Below are 15,472 nucleotides of genomic sequence, written 5' to 3' on the forward strand. Positions count from 1 at the left end.
CAGTGATCCCGCAAATGTCTGGGTATTTCCTTATTCCCAGTACTCGCTCAGCCTAGAAAAAGACATCAGGTTCCTTTGGATAAGGCTTGAATGAGGATTTGTAGTATATATTTATGACAATGCTGCAAGACCCTCCTGAAGGCGACCAGCTTCCCTTTTAATCAAGGAGCTCTGTGTCTGTGAACTCATTTAGGTATGGAAACCGAATGAAAAATAATTTCATTTTGATGGCTCAAGGGAGCTTTCAGGTGGCAGATGTAGAGTTTTGTCTGTTATAAAGATCAATGGCTATTTCCAAATTCTGCCCATCTATTTCATTCCTAGGACAACCTAGGGCACTGCCAGATATACCTGTAGGTTAAGGCCTTTAAGTACTACTTTGTCTCTGCTGTGCATTACAGTAAATGTGTCCACCTTGTCTCTGCCAGCTAAGTGCTGCCACTTGGCCATTGCTGTCGCAGGATCCCACTAATATAAAAATCAAGGAGCCATCTCAATGAAAGCATCTCCCACCATCATATCCAGCTACTAGAGGGTTTTTCTGATGTTCTCTCTCAAATGTATTTTTCTTTTCTTTTTTTTTTTTGACAGAATCTTGCTTTGTCACCCAGGCTGGAGTGCAATGGCGCATCATCGGTTCACTGCAACTTCTGCCTCCTGGGTTCAAGTGACTCTCGTGACTCAGCCTCCCGAGTAGCTGGGACTACAGGTGCGTGCCACCACGCCTGGCTAATTTTCTGTATTTTTAGTAGAGACGGGGTTTCACCATGTTGGCCAGGCTGGTCTCAAACTCCTGACCTCAGGTGATCCACCTGCTTCAGCATCCCAAAGTGCTGGGTTTATAGGCATGAGCCATGGTGCCCGGCCTGTATTTTTCAATGCTTCAGTATAAAGATCATCATCTGGCTCTCCGGGAATATGTAGGGGTTGGCTGTACAGATTATACATGATAAAATTATTCCAACATTCCCATCTCCACGAACCTTTGGATTTCTTTCTCTACATTATACCAGGGGCATTCTGACTTCTCAAGCTCACCGAATATAGTCAACTGCTGAGTCTGAGTCTCATTTAATGAAGTAAACAAAGTGTTTGAATCACCGTCAAAGTACTGGCTAACACATTAAAAGCAGACCTTCTGATAAATGTAGTCTTATCAATAAATTTTGCCAGATCTTCTGCTCCCTATTTTATTTGGAACTTGGCCACGAGTTGTTCAACCTTTCACAAAGTCATGTCACCTATGACAACACCAATCTTGATATTTGAATTGCTAACACTATATATTCTTATCTGTCTGCATTTGTAATTCTCTCACTCACAAAGCCTCTCCATATAGGTGGAAGCATCTTACTGCTTTGTTTTGTCAGAAGACAAAGAGAGTTGTGTTGTACCACTTACCTACTGAAATACATATTCATTATAAATTACTCTAATTTTTCCTTTATTGTACAATTAGGACAATATATTGTTGCTGGTTTTTTTTTTTTGAAATTTGTATAGGTAGGTAATATTATCCACAAATTACTTGTCAGGATAGTAAGGGGAGTGTTAAAAATACTAGTTACAAAAAGAGGATGATGGTCTGATTGGGCGGAGAACTGCTGCCTCCTCACTTTGGCCCCAGGAACTTAGGTACAGGCATGTCCGCGATGAATCCAATTGGATCTTGAGTGAATCTTCCAAATTAAGTCATTTGTTATCACTCTTCTGAAAAATGGCTCTATTTAAGTAGAGACTGCAGGGTCCTACCCAGTTTACTTACAAAGCCATGCAGGGTGTTCAGTAAATAAACATACCAATAACAGCAGTGAAGAACTGACTCATAGATGCAACATAAACAATCTGTTGTATGTCTGAGAAAGGCCTTAGAATTTTTGTTTGTTTGTTTCCATGCAACATTGATAATAGAGGAGTGGAAGCCAAGAACAAAGTTCCTTGGTTCTTCTTGTCTGCATGATCTGAATTATAATCTATAGGACTAATAAAGGTACATTTGAGATTTAGCTGCTTCGACAACCAGTGGCTGGATGGTAAATGTGAGGATATTAATGCTCCTTTCTCTCCTGTCTCATGTGGAATCTTTGGGGGAGGTTCTAAGTGTAGGGAGGAAGAATGGACATTTGGTTTGTGAATATACAGTAGAGGTAGATGTTTGGTCTTGACCAAAGAATTCTGTAGCTCTAGTTTGCTCTTCAAAGCTGTTCAATGCTGCCCTACAGGTTTGCTCTATGGCCTGCCAGGGGCACCTGGGGCTGCCTGGGAGCACTTCCTCTCCACTTGCTTACTTAATTCTCCCTTCTCCAGATCTCAACTCCTGTCACTTTCTCAGGGAAGCCTGCCCCCACCCACCAATCTGGTCTAATTCCTTTGTTGTGGGTTCACTTCAGAAGCATGTTTTCCCTTGAGATCCCTTATCTCAGTTTGTAATTACATTCATTAGCAGAGACTATGTGGTTTATGTTGGCATCTTCTGAGAGCAGGTTATCTTATTTATGCTCTCCGTTTATTCTCGTGCCTAGCCAGTGCCTGACAAGGTAGGGACTCAGTACATAGCTGTTCAATGAATAAGTGTTTGCTTCAAATTCCAGAACTATCAACAGTTACTATGCTTACTAATATGACCGTTGTATCTGTAGCCCATGGTGTTTGACAGCTGTCTTCTATTTGTTGAAGAGCTTGGTAACTTGGGATTTTGTAGAGATCAGTAAGGACAGGTGGGAGCACCCAAAAGCCCCATCAACTCGGTGATTTAGGACTGCTTTGCTTCTCCAGGAACTCCACTCCACCCCCACCAGCAAAAACCAAACCCAGGGTGTTTGAATTTAACAATAGTATGTGTGTGTGCATGTGTGTGTGTGTGTGTGTGTGTGTTTAGCTGGAAGGTGGCTGGAGAACAAGGTGGAAGGGCCAGAGCTTCTGTTCCCTCCACCCATAAATGTTTGGCAAACACCTCTAAAGAATCACAATGTGTCCACTGCCTCCTGGCATTAAACAAAGAGAGCATCGGAATTGCGGTCCCTGGCGAGGTGGGATAGTCGGGGCGCTGCCACCACCTGATTCTGGGTTAGGGGAAGGGGGCGTGATCCCATCTCCCCGCTTAAAGTGGACGGCGTGTGAGTGAGAGCCTTTCCTGCCCCCTCGGGGTGTGTCCCCGCGGGCTTCCCCACCCGTGTGTGTGAGACCCGTCAGGGAGGCCCGCGATCCGCCCGGGGCCCGGGGCCGGCCCGGCGGGGCACTGCGTGCAGGTGCGGAAGGCAGGCGGCGGCCCGGTGCGGGCGCGGGGGCAGCGCCGGGGGCCGGGCTGCGCGGCTCGGCTGCGGGCGGCAGGAGGCAGCGTCGGCCCAGGCGGCGGGCGGCGAGCGAGCCAGCGCGCGGTGATGTCAGTGGCGGCCCGGCTGGCAGCAGCCGGTACTTCCTGTGGAAAGGCGGGCGGGCTCGGCTGCAAACCCCACTAGCCAGTGTCAGCCTCTCGGCGGGAGGAGGCGGCGGCGGAGGAGGAGCAGGGGGAGGGCTGTCAAATTCGGGAGCCAGATTTTTTTTCCTTCCCCTGGCAATCCCTTCCGCTTCCCCGGCTCCCGGCGTGACATCTGCGGGCCGGGGACCTGCATGTGTGTGCGCGCGAAGGAGCGGAAGAATGGCAGTGCTCAAACTCACCGACCAGGTAGGGGGCGGCGGCGCCGGCGGGCGGGACGCGCGGGCGCGGGGCGGTGCGGAGCCCGGCGGGGGGATGGGGGTGCGGCTGGAGCGCGCCCGCGAGCTGTTTACTCGCGGCGAAGGGGAGGAGTGTGCGCGGCCGCCGGTGCCTCCGAGAGCCCGCGGCGGCAGCTCCCCTCCGCGGCGCCGTCCCCGCCCTGGGCCGTCGGAACTGCGCGCCCGAGTCTGGGGCAGGGCCCGTGGGCGCTGGGCAGCCGGGGTGCGGGAGTGCGGCGGCCGCGGGCTCGGCGGGGCTGGGGAGGGGGCCGGGGGCTCGAGGTGCTCCCGGGACTCCCACCGTGCCGCGTTGCGTGGGCGCCGCCGGCCGGCGTCCCCGGGAGGAGGACGCTGCACGAAGAGGGAAAAAGGATCGCAGACTGGGACCCCTCCCCAAACCTAGCAGGAGTCCTGCCCGGAATGCGGCTCTTGTGTGGCCGGGCTGTCTTTATCCGTTGGATGTGACATCCTGACTTCCTCTTTAGTTGCCCCAGGCTGTGTGCGTGGTGCGGGATGGGGACCCCTGGAGACCGCCCTTTCGGATCGGGCTGGTTCCTCCGAGGAGGAGGTGAAGCCGGCTCGGAGCCTCCGCTCACAGGCGGTGGGCTACGGTCTGCCTGTGTCCACCAGCTTTGTTGGCTTTCCTTGCTGAGACACCACACAGGGCAGCTCTGGAGTCCTGGCTTGGAGAGGTGGGGTTATTTGCTGAATCGGATTGACAGTCCTCGCCGCAGGTCTGTGGAATGGTAACAGCCACCTTCGCGGACTCTGCTGCTCTTAACATTGACACTAACAGGCGCCAAACCAAGTTGCATGACAAAACTCTTTGCAGCTCTTTCCACAAAAAAAGGAAACGGCTTGCTACCCCCACCCCCACCCCCACCCCCAACCCCGTTTATTCGTGGGTAGTGAAAGGAACTTTGTTTTGGGGTCCTGGTAGGCAGAGACGCAATCTTGACTTTGACCACAGGGTCAGACGTGCCAGCCCTTGGTATTAAATACCTCAAACTTGTCCATGGGTTGCATCTGCTGCCTTGTGTTCTCCAGTTAGTGTCCAGCCAGAACATCTTGCAACTGAAATGCAGTCCGTCACCACAATGATTTGCAATGATTTGTTCTCCTGCCTTTTAGATTCAATTTTTTTTAGCTTGTTTTTCCTAAATATTTACAGGTGTTTGGCGGGGTTGGGGATGGGGAAATCACTGAGTTAAAATTCATGTTATTGTTAAATTTAGTAGGAAGAGCAGCTGGTACTTGTGATGAATGTATTTGTTCTCATTGGTTCCAGAGCATTTAAAAGTGTAAGTTGATATCAGGATTTCCTTCACCTTTTGGTCACATACTTTGCCAACTGTTAGACATTTGCTTATTTTAAATCCTACAGTTTTAGCATGTCTTGGGCCTGTCATCTTTGCTAGTACACGTTGCTGTACTTGTCTGTTAATCCCTAGATCTTCAAAGTACAAAGGATGGTTCTAATAGGTATTGTTATCACATATAAGAAAGAACATCACATAGAAGTTTACAATTGTAAGGACTCTAAGGATGATCTAGCCCAAACTCTTCATTCTCTAAATGACAAAACAGATCTGGAGAAGTGAAGCAAGTCTTCCTCAAAGAATGCCAGCTACAGACCTGCAGGACTGGGACTAGCTCTTGTCTTCTGCCTTCCAGGCGCTTGTACTTTCTGCTACGGTTGGTATAGGACAGCTCCATCATCTCATTGGATGTGTTGTAAGGGTTACAAGAAAACATCTCTTCCTAGATCAAGATCAACCCTAGTGAGAAGTGTATTACTTGGTCTTACAAAGAGAGGAAGTTATTCTTCAGGGCTTATCAGAGCAGGAATTTCAAAGATGTTGCCTTTTGAGATGTTTCTAAGTATATTTCCTTCCTTCCCCCAATAAACTAGTATGAGTATGGAGAGAAAGGAAGAGTCACACAACCTTTATGTGGTTCCATCTCCAGATACATAAAAAGAACCAAAGGCGTTTTAAGATTCAAGAACTTCTGAAAATGGCCAGTCTATCTTGGGACAAAGTCAGAAGGAGATGGGGTGGGGAAGTGGCCTGGGTGGGGTGGGGTGGTGAACAACGATGGTTTCTGTGTAGCTTTAGGTCCAGGAAGTAAGTGTGTGGTCTTTCTTGCCTTATATAGTCTTACCTTTTCTGTTTGAGACTCAATTCTTAGAAGTCAGTTCTTAACCTCACAGATTAACTTTTAAAACTGTTTGCTTAGACCACTACTAGAAGAGTTTTGCTCCATCATTGTGGGCAGGGAGCCGCCTGCTTGGCATCCCTGCCTTAGAGTTTGTATAGGAGTGCCTTGCTCTCCATTTGGCTTCTAGTAAAACAACCACTTCTTAATTTCTCCCTCCTTTTTTTTTTTTTTTTTTTGAGTCAGGGTCTCACTCTGACTCAATAGTATGATCATGGCTCACTGCAGCCTTGGCCTGCCAGGCTCAAACGATCCTCCCACCTCAGTTTCCCCAGTAGCTGGGACTATGGGCACGTGTGCCACCACACCTGGCTAATTTTTGTATTTTTTGTAGACACAGAGTTTCGCCATGTTGCCCAGGCTGGTCTCAAACTCTTGGGCTCAAACAGTCCACCTGCCTCAGCCTCCCAAAGTGCTGGGATTACAGGCGTGAGCCACTGTGTCTGGCACCTCATCTGTTGAATGCCCTATTTGTGAAGTGAATCTTGATTTTTGCTAGGCCTCTTCGATTTTTTGCTGTTGATAACTTGAAACACAAATTGCCTGGATTTGTCTTTAAATGTGGCCAAACTCAGGGGTGACAGATGATGACATTTTCTCTCTAGCTAAAGCTGGGTGCAGGAGCTTTCTAGGTGAAGCAGACACTACTTCAGCAGTCAGTCCTGTAGTGACCTCTCAATCTTGCAAGAGAAGGAAAATGTTTTTTCCCGACTCTTTTTTTCGGGAGAGTAAAAAGAAAAAGGGAGAGACCAGTGTGATTTTTAGTCTTTTTTTTTTTTTTTCACTGTGAAAAAGGAACTGGGAGCTATCACTACAAACAAACAAACTTGGCATTTAGCACTTCTGCATTTGTAACTTTTGTAACTGTGTCCCTTCTGTTTTCCTCTTCACAGGGCACACATAATTTTTCTTGCAGCCTTAGGGGGCACTAACCATCCTGGTTTGTGCAGATTGACTGGTGTCCCAGCATATGGGGCTAAAACCGGGAAAATTCCAGGCAAACTGGGAGGAACTGGTTACCCTGTGTAACACAGAACACCCTCAACTATGTCATTAATATAATAATGTAATTAGTTCCTTGTATGTGGACATTAGGAGTTTTATATTTTTTGGTAAAGTGAGATAATTTTAAGTTTGGGAAAAAAAATTTTGTTAAATACAGATCTAAGGCATTTTGACTCAAAGACAGCCATGAAACCTTTTTGAAAATTGATTTGATATTGACTTTTTTAGGGTGTTCTTTAGGTCATACAGTTAAAGGCACTGTAGTCATTTTAAGTGTGGTCGTATCTTCAGCCTGGATCTCTACCCGAAATTTATTTTCAGGGTTATGAAGCTAGGATGGTAAGTTCTGTTGCATGTTTAAAGTGTCCACTATTCTTACCTGCATTTGTTAATGATAGCAGAACACTCATCTCGGAGGCTGCCTGCAGACAAACTGTTTCAGCAGGTGGCCTTTTTGGAGCTTCCTGCCTGGAGGCCTTCTGGTTTGGCGTTCCCTTGCCAAGTCCTAGTTCACACTTGAGTCACCTGCCTCCTTGCCAAAGGCAGTGGCTGGCAGTGGTGGCAGTGGCAAGAGACTAGAAATCCTGTGTAACTTTGGGAGCAGGATTTCTAGCCCATAGTGTGGGGCCTTGGGGCGTGTTACATATTTTACTGGGCTGCCCTTGTTCTTCCATGGCTCCCTAGAGCACTGGTGTTAAAGCAAACAGTATGCTGTAGTCCTGTCTTCAGCAGAGAAGAAGGGAAAAGAAAGGCTTTATTTAGAACCTTTTCTGGTTGTTTCAGGACCCAATCACATGGTTTTGAGAGTGCACTTGAGGCTGGTGTTTCATGGCAGAGACCTAATAATGTCACACATTTATTGTGCTCTTATTGTATACTGGGCCTTTGCAGTGAATCATGTCTTAATCCTCATAGCCACACTAGGAGGTAGGTGGTGGTGTGATTTCTATTTTATGGATGAGAAAACAGGAATAGAGAGGCTAATTGACCTGTTTAGGGTCATACGCCCTGTAAGTGATCTAGCACGTTGTCCTACCCTGGCAGTCTGATTGCACAGGTGGGGCTCTGACCACAAGGCTATACTTTTCATAGTTGAAAGGGCAGTGCAGCCATGGGATTAATGGGTGCCTGATCTTGTTTACAGAGAAGCCATTGGATGAGCAGCGTTCCCTGAACTCCTTCTGCCTCTTGGGCCAGACCCATTTCTGTACATAGTAAGGAGCTGCTCTGAGGCCTCTACCCCTGCCTGGCTTATATCTGGCTTTTCCCATTAGCCTCTCCATTTCCTCACCCCAGTGAATGATGTGTTGGTAGTTCAGTGATTTTTTTTCATATATATATGTATATATATATAAAACAAATGAACTGCGGTCATTATAGGAAAATCAGAAAGCTAGATGAGCAAACCAAAACATTTTAAAACCATATGAAGCCTCTATACTCAAGAGAGAACTATTCTTGATGTTTTGATGTTTCCTTCTAGTCTTCTGTCTGGGTAGCCAGGTAAAATTTTTAAACTTTCCGTGTGATAATATCATTACCTTTCATGTGTGCACATAGCTGATATCTGTGTTCTCTACACCAATGACTTTTCCAGATAAACTTATTCTTCTTTTACGTATATGATTGGCTCTTTAGCCAACACCAGCACATAAGCTCTAGCTCTGGATTGATGGAACCAGCTTTTTTCTTTCTCTTTCTTCTCTTTCTTTTTTCTTTTCTTTTCTTTTCTTTTCTTTTCTTTCTTTCTTTCTTTTTCTTTCTTTCTCTTTCTTTTTTTTTTGATTTCAACTTTTTACTTCCTCTTTTGCTTTGAACAGAGAGCAAATATAAACTCAAAAAGGCACAAATTGTTTGTACCAGAAACAGAAATGAAAGATTCTTTAAAAAGATTTGTATTTCTACAAGATAATGTGAATTTTTATAGGCTAAAGTATAACACGAAATAATTTAAAAACAGGCAGAGCTACAGAGATCTGATAATTTTGTGGTTTCCAAATTTGTTTAAGCTATAACACTCCTTTTTTTTCCCCCAAAGAAATTTCATATTGAAGCTCAATATATAAAAAAGATTGGCTTGGACAGTGGTCCCTGAGTCCCTCTTGAAAACTGGTTGGGTTTAGTATTATTTGAAAGCCCCTTTGTATGAGAAAACTCCTGGTGATTGGTTAAGTGTTTTTTAGTTGTTGTTGTTGTTGTTGTTTTCCTGACACATCATGTATGAAACAACATTTATAAATGTTTGTGAATGATTAGGAACTACACAGAACTAGGATGACTATATCATTTTTATCTGTTTGAGAATCATAGGTGATACTACTCAATATGAAGCCACAAATAGATGTGAGCCAGGACTGTCCTGGGTAAACCTGGATATGTGGTCATTATATATTCACATAGACTCCATGTTTGCTCACCACAGGCTTGACAGTGACAGTAAACTAGTTTGACTAGGAGACTACTCTGTCTCTTTTGAGTCAGGTCTGCAGTGGTGCAGGTATTACAAAGATCGTTTTATGACCTTGTGCAGAGCTGGGAAACAGCTTCCATCTCTCACATCAGTTCTGATCGGTCCAGGGCTTGCAGGTGTAATGTGATAGAAATATTCTGACTCTTGTGGTCAAGGATCTGAGAAAGTGTGATTGATTACCCGTGTTTGCTATGGGTACACGGGAAGGGAGAAGTGACATATGTTGTACATTAGCCAACCCTTGGCAAGACATGTTAACCTCTGTAGGCTTCAGGTTTCTCTTTGTAAAATGAAGAGGTTGGACTGAATGCCTTTATGGTGCCTCAGCTCTGCCCTCTCCCTTCTGTGACTTGGTGCCTGTAATGGAGACCGATGCTCTTCACATGGTTTGTGTTATAGCCTTTCTTACAAATATGACTATGAAGGGTGTATTTGCAGATGAGCTCTAATAAGGCTTTCCAGGTAACAAAGTCAAACAGCTTCAGGTTCCAGAGAAGGATTTTAACCAATGTCAATGACTTAGAACTAATTCCTATTCTCCACCCTACTTCAATTCATAGATAATCTAAGATTACCCATTTTATTTATTCTGTATTTTTATGTTTTTGAGACAGAGTCTTGCTCTGTTGCCCAGGCTGGAGTATAGTGGTGCAATCTTGGCTCATTACAACCCCCGCCAACCCCCTCCTGGGGTTCAAGCGATTCTTGTGCCTCAGACTCCCATGCAGCTGGGATTACAGGCGTGCACTACTATGCCTGGCTAATTTTTGTATTTTTAGTAGAGATGAGGTTTCACCGTGTTGGCCAGGCTGGTCTCAAACTCCTGGCCTCATGTGATCTGCCTGCCTTAGCCTCCCAAAGTGCTGGGATTACAGGGGTAAGCCATCACACCTGGCCTAAGATTGCCCACTTTATAGATTACTCCTTTCCTTAACCTTTTAACCAATATATTATTTGGCTCTGGCTGCTTTCAGAGGTTGGGAATGCAGATATTTGCCCTTATCAGTGTTTATGTTTGTAAATATGTTGGTAGCCTAAGAGGTTGAAATTAATGATTCATGAATCCAGCTTGTAATTATGATATTCATAATTTTTAAGGATCTTTTCACTCGCCTCCTCTTTTGAAATCTTAAAATTTGGTATTCTATAAAGTGAGCTAAGCAAATAAATATATAGTCCACCTTTGGGCTGTTTCAGAGATTATTAAGTCAATAATTGTTTGCATTTCTTGGTTTTTGTTTGCTTAGAGTCCCCTTGCTCCCATCCCGGGGAATCTTAAGCATCCAAGCATAACTTTCTAGGATATCTTTTATAGCAGAAGACCATTTTCCCCTAAGAGAGCTTTCACAGCTTTTAGTAAAATTAGGGAGACTTGTGGAAACATCAGTTTGAGCCTAGATATGGAAATCACAATTCTAACCTGTCTCTAAAAGTTTTGCTTTTTTTATTTAAAAATTTTTGTTTTGCTTTAGTTTGTTTTAAAAATAACACTAGATTGGGAATCAGAAGATGTGGATTCTACTCATGGTTCTTCTAACAGTTGTATGGTGTGGGGTAAGTCCTGGCCTTCGTTTCTTTGTCTGTCAAAATGGAAACAGGTAGAAAATTCTCTAAATTCTTCCAAGCTCTAACATTCTAAGATAGCTCCTCACATATTTCAATGTCAGTCTTTTCTCATCTTGTGGAATCTCATTTCAAAAAGTATCTGCCTTTTATGAACTTCTGATTTTCTCCCAAGTGTGTTTGTGGCAGCTTTAAAGTTTCCCAGGTTTGGTAAACACATCCTGAGTTTTGTCTAAGGGTGAGGAGTCCTTACTCCAGGAAGATTGTCTTCTGGGATCTCCAGGAGCCTGGCTGTGGGGACACAGAACCCCTGGGGCTGTTCTCAGTGTGGTCCTTTGAGAATCCTCTTGAACTTCTTACAGGATAAAGGGAGCAATCCCTACAGAAGCCGTGCTTGTCTCTCGTGAGCTGGGGCCCACTTTAGCCTTCTTCAGAGGTGTTGCTTTAGCAAATACCTTGGATCCTCCCAGGCAAAATCCTGTTTTGTTGAACCCAAATAACATGTGCATCTAACAAGTTTATTTCTCAAGGGTTGGCCCAGAGTTGGGTGCAGTTGACATGGTGACCACAGACTTTCTCAAGAAAGGAAGAAAAATCCTACATGTAATCGTCAGCCTCCGTATGGTTAGTCTCTGCGGAGGAGACTTGTTTTGGTGTCTAAGACTGTCAAGATCAGGAAAAAGGAAAGTGAGCTTAAGAGAAGTCTAAAGACAGAAAGCCAGGCAGACATTCAGGTCAGCCGGGACAAATCAACCAATCAATTATTGTTAAACAATGGCCTCTAAAAGTAGGTGTGGCCTACACCCCAAAGATGAACACAATGCTTTATTGAGTTGGAGTTTGGGAAAGAGAACATTAGAATTCATATTTCTTTAAGTCATTCTTTTAAACTTTTAATTTTTATGTAGTTTTAGTACATCTTATTTGCTAGTACTGTGTAATCTTTTTGGCTGTATTTTTCACTGTCTGCCACCTGGCCAAATCACCGCTTGGGTTATTACAGCAGCCTCTGACTGGTCTTCTTCCATCTGACCTTGGCCCCTACACTCTACTCTCAACGTAGCTCTCAGAGTGATGGAACTCAGAACTTGTCACTCCTGCTCAAAAACTTCCAGTTTCACCCAGGTGAAAGCTAAGATCATTAGAATGACCTCTGCACTCAGCTCCTCCACTCACCTGTCCAGCCTTGTCTGCTCTCCATCTCTTCCTGGCTCCTTGGCTCCAGCCCCACTGGCGTCCTGTTTAGCGACGTGCCAGCTGCGCTCCTGCCTCGGGACCCTTGCTGTTCCTGCTCCCTGTGCAGCTCCCTAGATATTTGCATGGCTCACCTTTACCTCTTTCGGGTCTTTCCTCAGATGTTACCTTCTCAGTGAGTCCCTTTCTGACCACACTATTTAAAATGTCCACTCCACATTTCCTGTCTGCCTTTCTTTATTTTCCTCCACAGTACAAATTCCTCATACCATATATTTTACTCCCGCCATTTTAAAAACCAAAACTTACATGTGGTTAAGATATAGATAACAGGACAAAGATTATTTTGTTAGTTGGGTTCATTCACTGCTGTATCTTCAGCACTTAGAACAGGGTAAGGTGCATAGTAAATGCTCAATAAATATTTGTTAAGTGAATGAATATAAATATGTATATGTATCTGTATATGTATATGTACATGTTCAAATGTTTTTTACTCATGAAGTGCTCAGACAAAAGAGAAACACTTCTATAAACAGCTTTCATTTTACCCTGGGATGTCAAATTTCCATTCAAACAAAATTAAGAGAAAGTTTTCTGCCCTATGAAAATGTAAAAGATCACATATTGTCCTATTTTCTGGTTATATTTTCCCTCTTTTTAAACTGTGCTTTTGGTTGTGACAATGGTTAGCACTGTAGGTAATTCTCAGTCGTAGGTAATTCTCAGTTCCGTTTCTTTTCAGGGGAAGTATCAAGGTGACACTAGGGGACAGGAAATATTGTCCCTAAATGTTGTAAGAGTAGATCTGCTATGTATTCAAGCAATCAAGGGGTGTTTAATGAGCTACATCTACACAGCAATGATACAGCATAGCTCTGCTGGGGCTCTCTGCTCTCCCCTTCTCACACTTGATCTTAGCCAAAAGGCCGAGAAGCGATGCTCTCCCCTTCTCTACAAAAGGGAAGGACAGGTAAGAACAGGCACAACAAAATAGAAACCAGACAGAAAGAATTGGGAACAAGGAGATAAGACAAGAATCATGCTTTACATGATTTAATCCTAATATTTTTATGAGAGGATGGCTATCATCACTTCATTTTAAAGATGAGGAAAATGAGGCCGAGTGCGGGGGCTCATGCCTGTAATCCCAGCACTTTGGGAGGCCGAGGAAGGTGGATCACCTGAGGTCAGGAGTTTGAGACCATCCTGGCCAGAGAGATGGCCAGAGATGGCTGGAGATGGTGAAACCCCATCTCTACTAAAATTACAAAAATTAGTCAGGCGTGGTGGCAGGCACTTGTAATCCCAGCTACTCGGGAGGCTGAGGCAGGAGAATCTCTTGAACCTGGGAGGCGGAGGTTGCAGTGAGCCGAGATTGTGCCATTGCACTCCAGCCTGGGCGACAAGAGTGAAACTCTCTCTCTCTCAAAGGGAAAATGAAAACTGAGAGGTTGAGTAATTTTTTTCAGGGTAGCATGACTCTGGGAGTCACGTCTGGGCAAGCTCAACTCCAAGGTGCACATTCTTAGCCATCACACATTAGGATTCTTGAAATAGGTGCAGTGTCACAAGAGGCCTTTTTCCCCATGGAGCTCACAGTCTAGTTAGATGATACTGAATGCCTTGCACATGAAAGGCCCTCTTTAACGTTTATTGAGTTCATATGGCATATGAAACAGTTATCAATCCACATATAGTGCAGGTTTAGACTATGCTTAGGGGTATTGATTAGGGACTTCAGGAGTCCAGAGATGGGCAGAGTCATTAAGAAGGGAGCTGGAGGGAGTCTTAAGTGGTACTTGAGGAAGGGAATGATTCAGGCAGCAGATGTGGGTAGAACCCAAGTGAGTGACATGTTGTGTACCTCTCAGGTAACCTGGTGACTAAATTTACTGAGTCATAGGGTTCATGTTAGGTAGGAAGAAGAGGTAAGGAAATATCCAATTTGCAAACTGGATAGGAGAGGTGTTTGCATATTAACACATTTTTCTCAGTTGAGTTCTTTGATAGGTACTACATGCCCTCTGCCTGAAAACTTGAATTGATGAATTTGTGCCTAAGCAAAACTCATTGTTTCCATTTGTTGCACATGACCTTTTACAAATTAATTTGTATTTACTTTGTTCCAAAAAGTATTGAAGCATTAAAGTAAGGTGTTACCTTATGGGCCCTTCTGTGTCCATGATACTCCTGGCTTGAATAGAATGTTGCATGAGGTACCATGGCAACATTTTGTGAACAAACATGTATTTTGAAGTAGCAAGGACTTCATTGAAAGGATCTAGATGGTTTGGTGATGTAGGCCATTGATGGAATAATGTAGTAGGTTTAAAGATGACTTTTTTTTCTTTCTTAAAAAATTATTTCCATAGGTTTTCGGGGGACAGGTGGTGTTTGGTTACATGAATAAATTCTTCAGTGGTGATTTCTGAGATTTTGGTGCACCTGTCACCACTAAAGAACTGTACCCACTGTGTAGTCTTTTATCCCTCACTCCTTTCTCACCGTTTCCCTGATTCCCCAAAGCCCATTGTATCATTCTTATGCGTTTGTGTCCTCACAGCTTAGCTCCTACTAATGAATGAGAACATATGATGTTTGTTTTTCCATTTCTGAGTTATTTCAGTTAGAATAATCATCTCCCATTCCATCCAGGTTGCTTCAAATGCCATTATTTCATTCCTTTGTATGGCTGAGTAGTATTCCATGGTATGTATCTACCACATTTTCTTTATCCACTCATTGATCAATGGGTATTTGGGCTGGTTCCATATTTTTGCAATTGCGAATTATGCTGCTGTAAACATGTGTGTGCAAGTACCTTTTTCTTATGACTTCTTTTCCTCTGGGTAGATACCCAGGAGTGGGATTGCCGGATCTAGAGATGACTTGTTTTTAATCTTATACATATTTTTTAAATAAAAAATTACAAAATCCAGACTATGGGATGCCTACAGAAAAAAAAAAGACCTCATTTCTTTAAAAAATCAATTGTAAGAGGAAAAAAAAAAGATGGAGAGGAAATATAAATCCATAAATTAAAAGGGAATTAAGATACATTCAGACTAATTGCAGTGAATAGATTTGGATTCTGATTTAAACAAACTTAAAAAACACACTTCTTTGAGATAATTGGGGAAATTTGAATACTGACTGGATATTTGATGATTTAAAGTGTGAATATGATATTGTGGTTATGTTTAAAAAGAGAGTCCTCTTACAAAACTAGAAACTGTAAAACTCTAGCATTTTTTCTCTTTTTTTTTTTTTTGAAATAGGATCTCACTCTGTCACCCACGCTAGAGTGTAGTGGTGTGATCACAGCTC

The 15,472-nt window shown here is 43.9% G+C and overlaps 1 protein-coding gene across 4 annotated transcripts in view; it reads left to right on the forward strand.

Moving 5' to 3' along the window:
* Positions 1–3,452: 3,452 nt before the first annotated feature.
* The window catches only part of ANKRD44 (ankyrin repeat domain 44), a 324,166-nt gene continuing 312,146 nt past the window's right edge, over positions 3,453–15,472 (forward strand). For all 4 annotated transcript variants that reach the window (XM_032755076.2, XM_032755077.2, XM_032755080.2 and 1 more), the window contains exon 1: positions 3,453–3,664. In XM_032755076.2, coding sequence (XP_032610967.1) covers positions 3,638–3,664 — 27 coding nt within the window. In that variant the 5' untranslated portion in view covers positions 3,453–3,637. The remainder of the gene's footprint in view (positions 3,665–15,472) is intronic.

This window comes from Hylobates moloch, unplaced genomic scaffold (genome assembly GCF_009828535.3).
Source record: "Hylobates moloch isolate HMO894 unplaced genomic scaffold, HMol_V3 SCAFFOLD_1, whole genome shotgun sequence".
NCBI lineage: Eukaryota > Metazoa > Chordata > Mammalia > Primates > Hylobatidae > Hylobates > Hylobates moloch.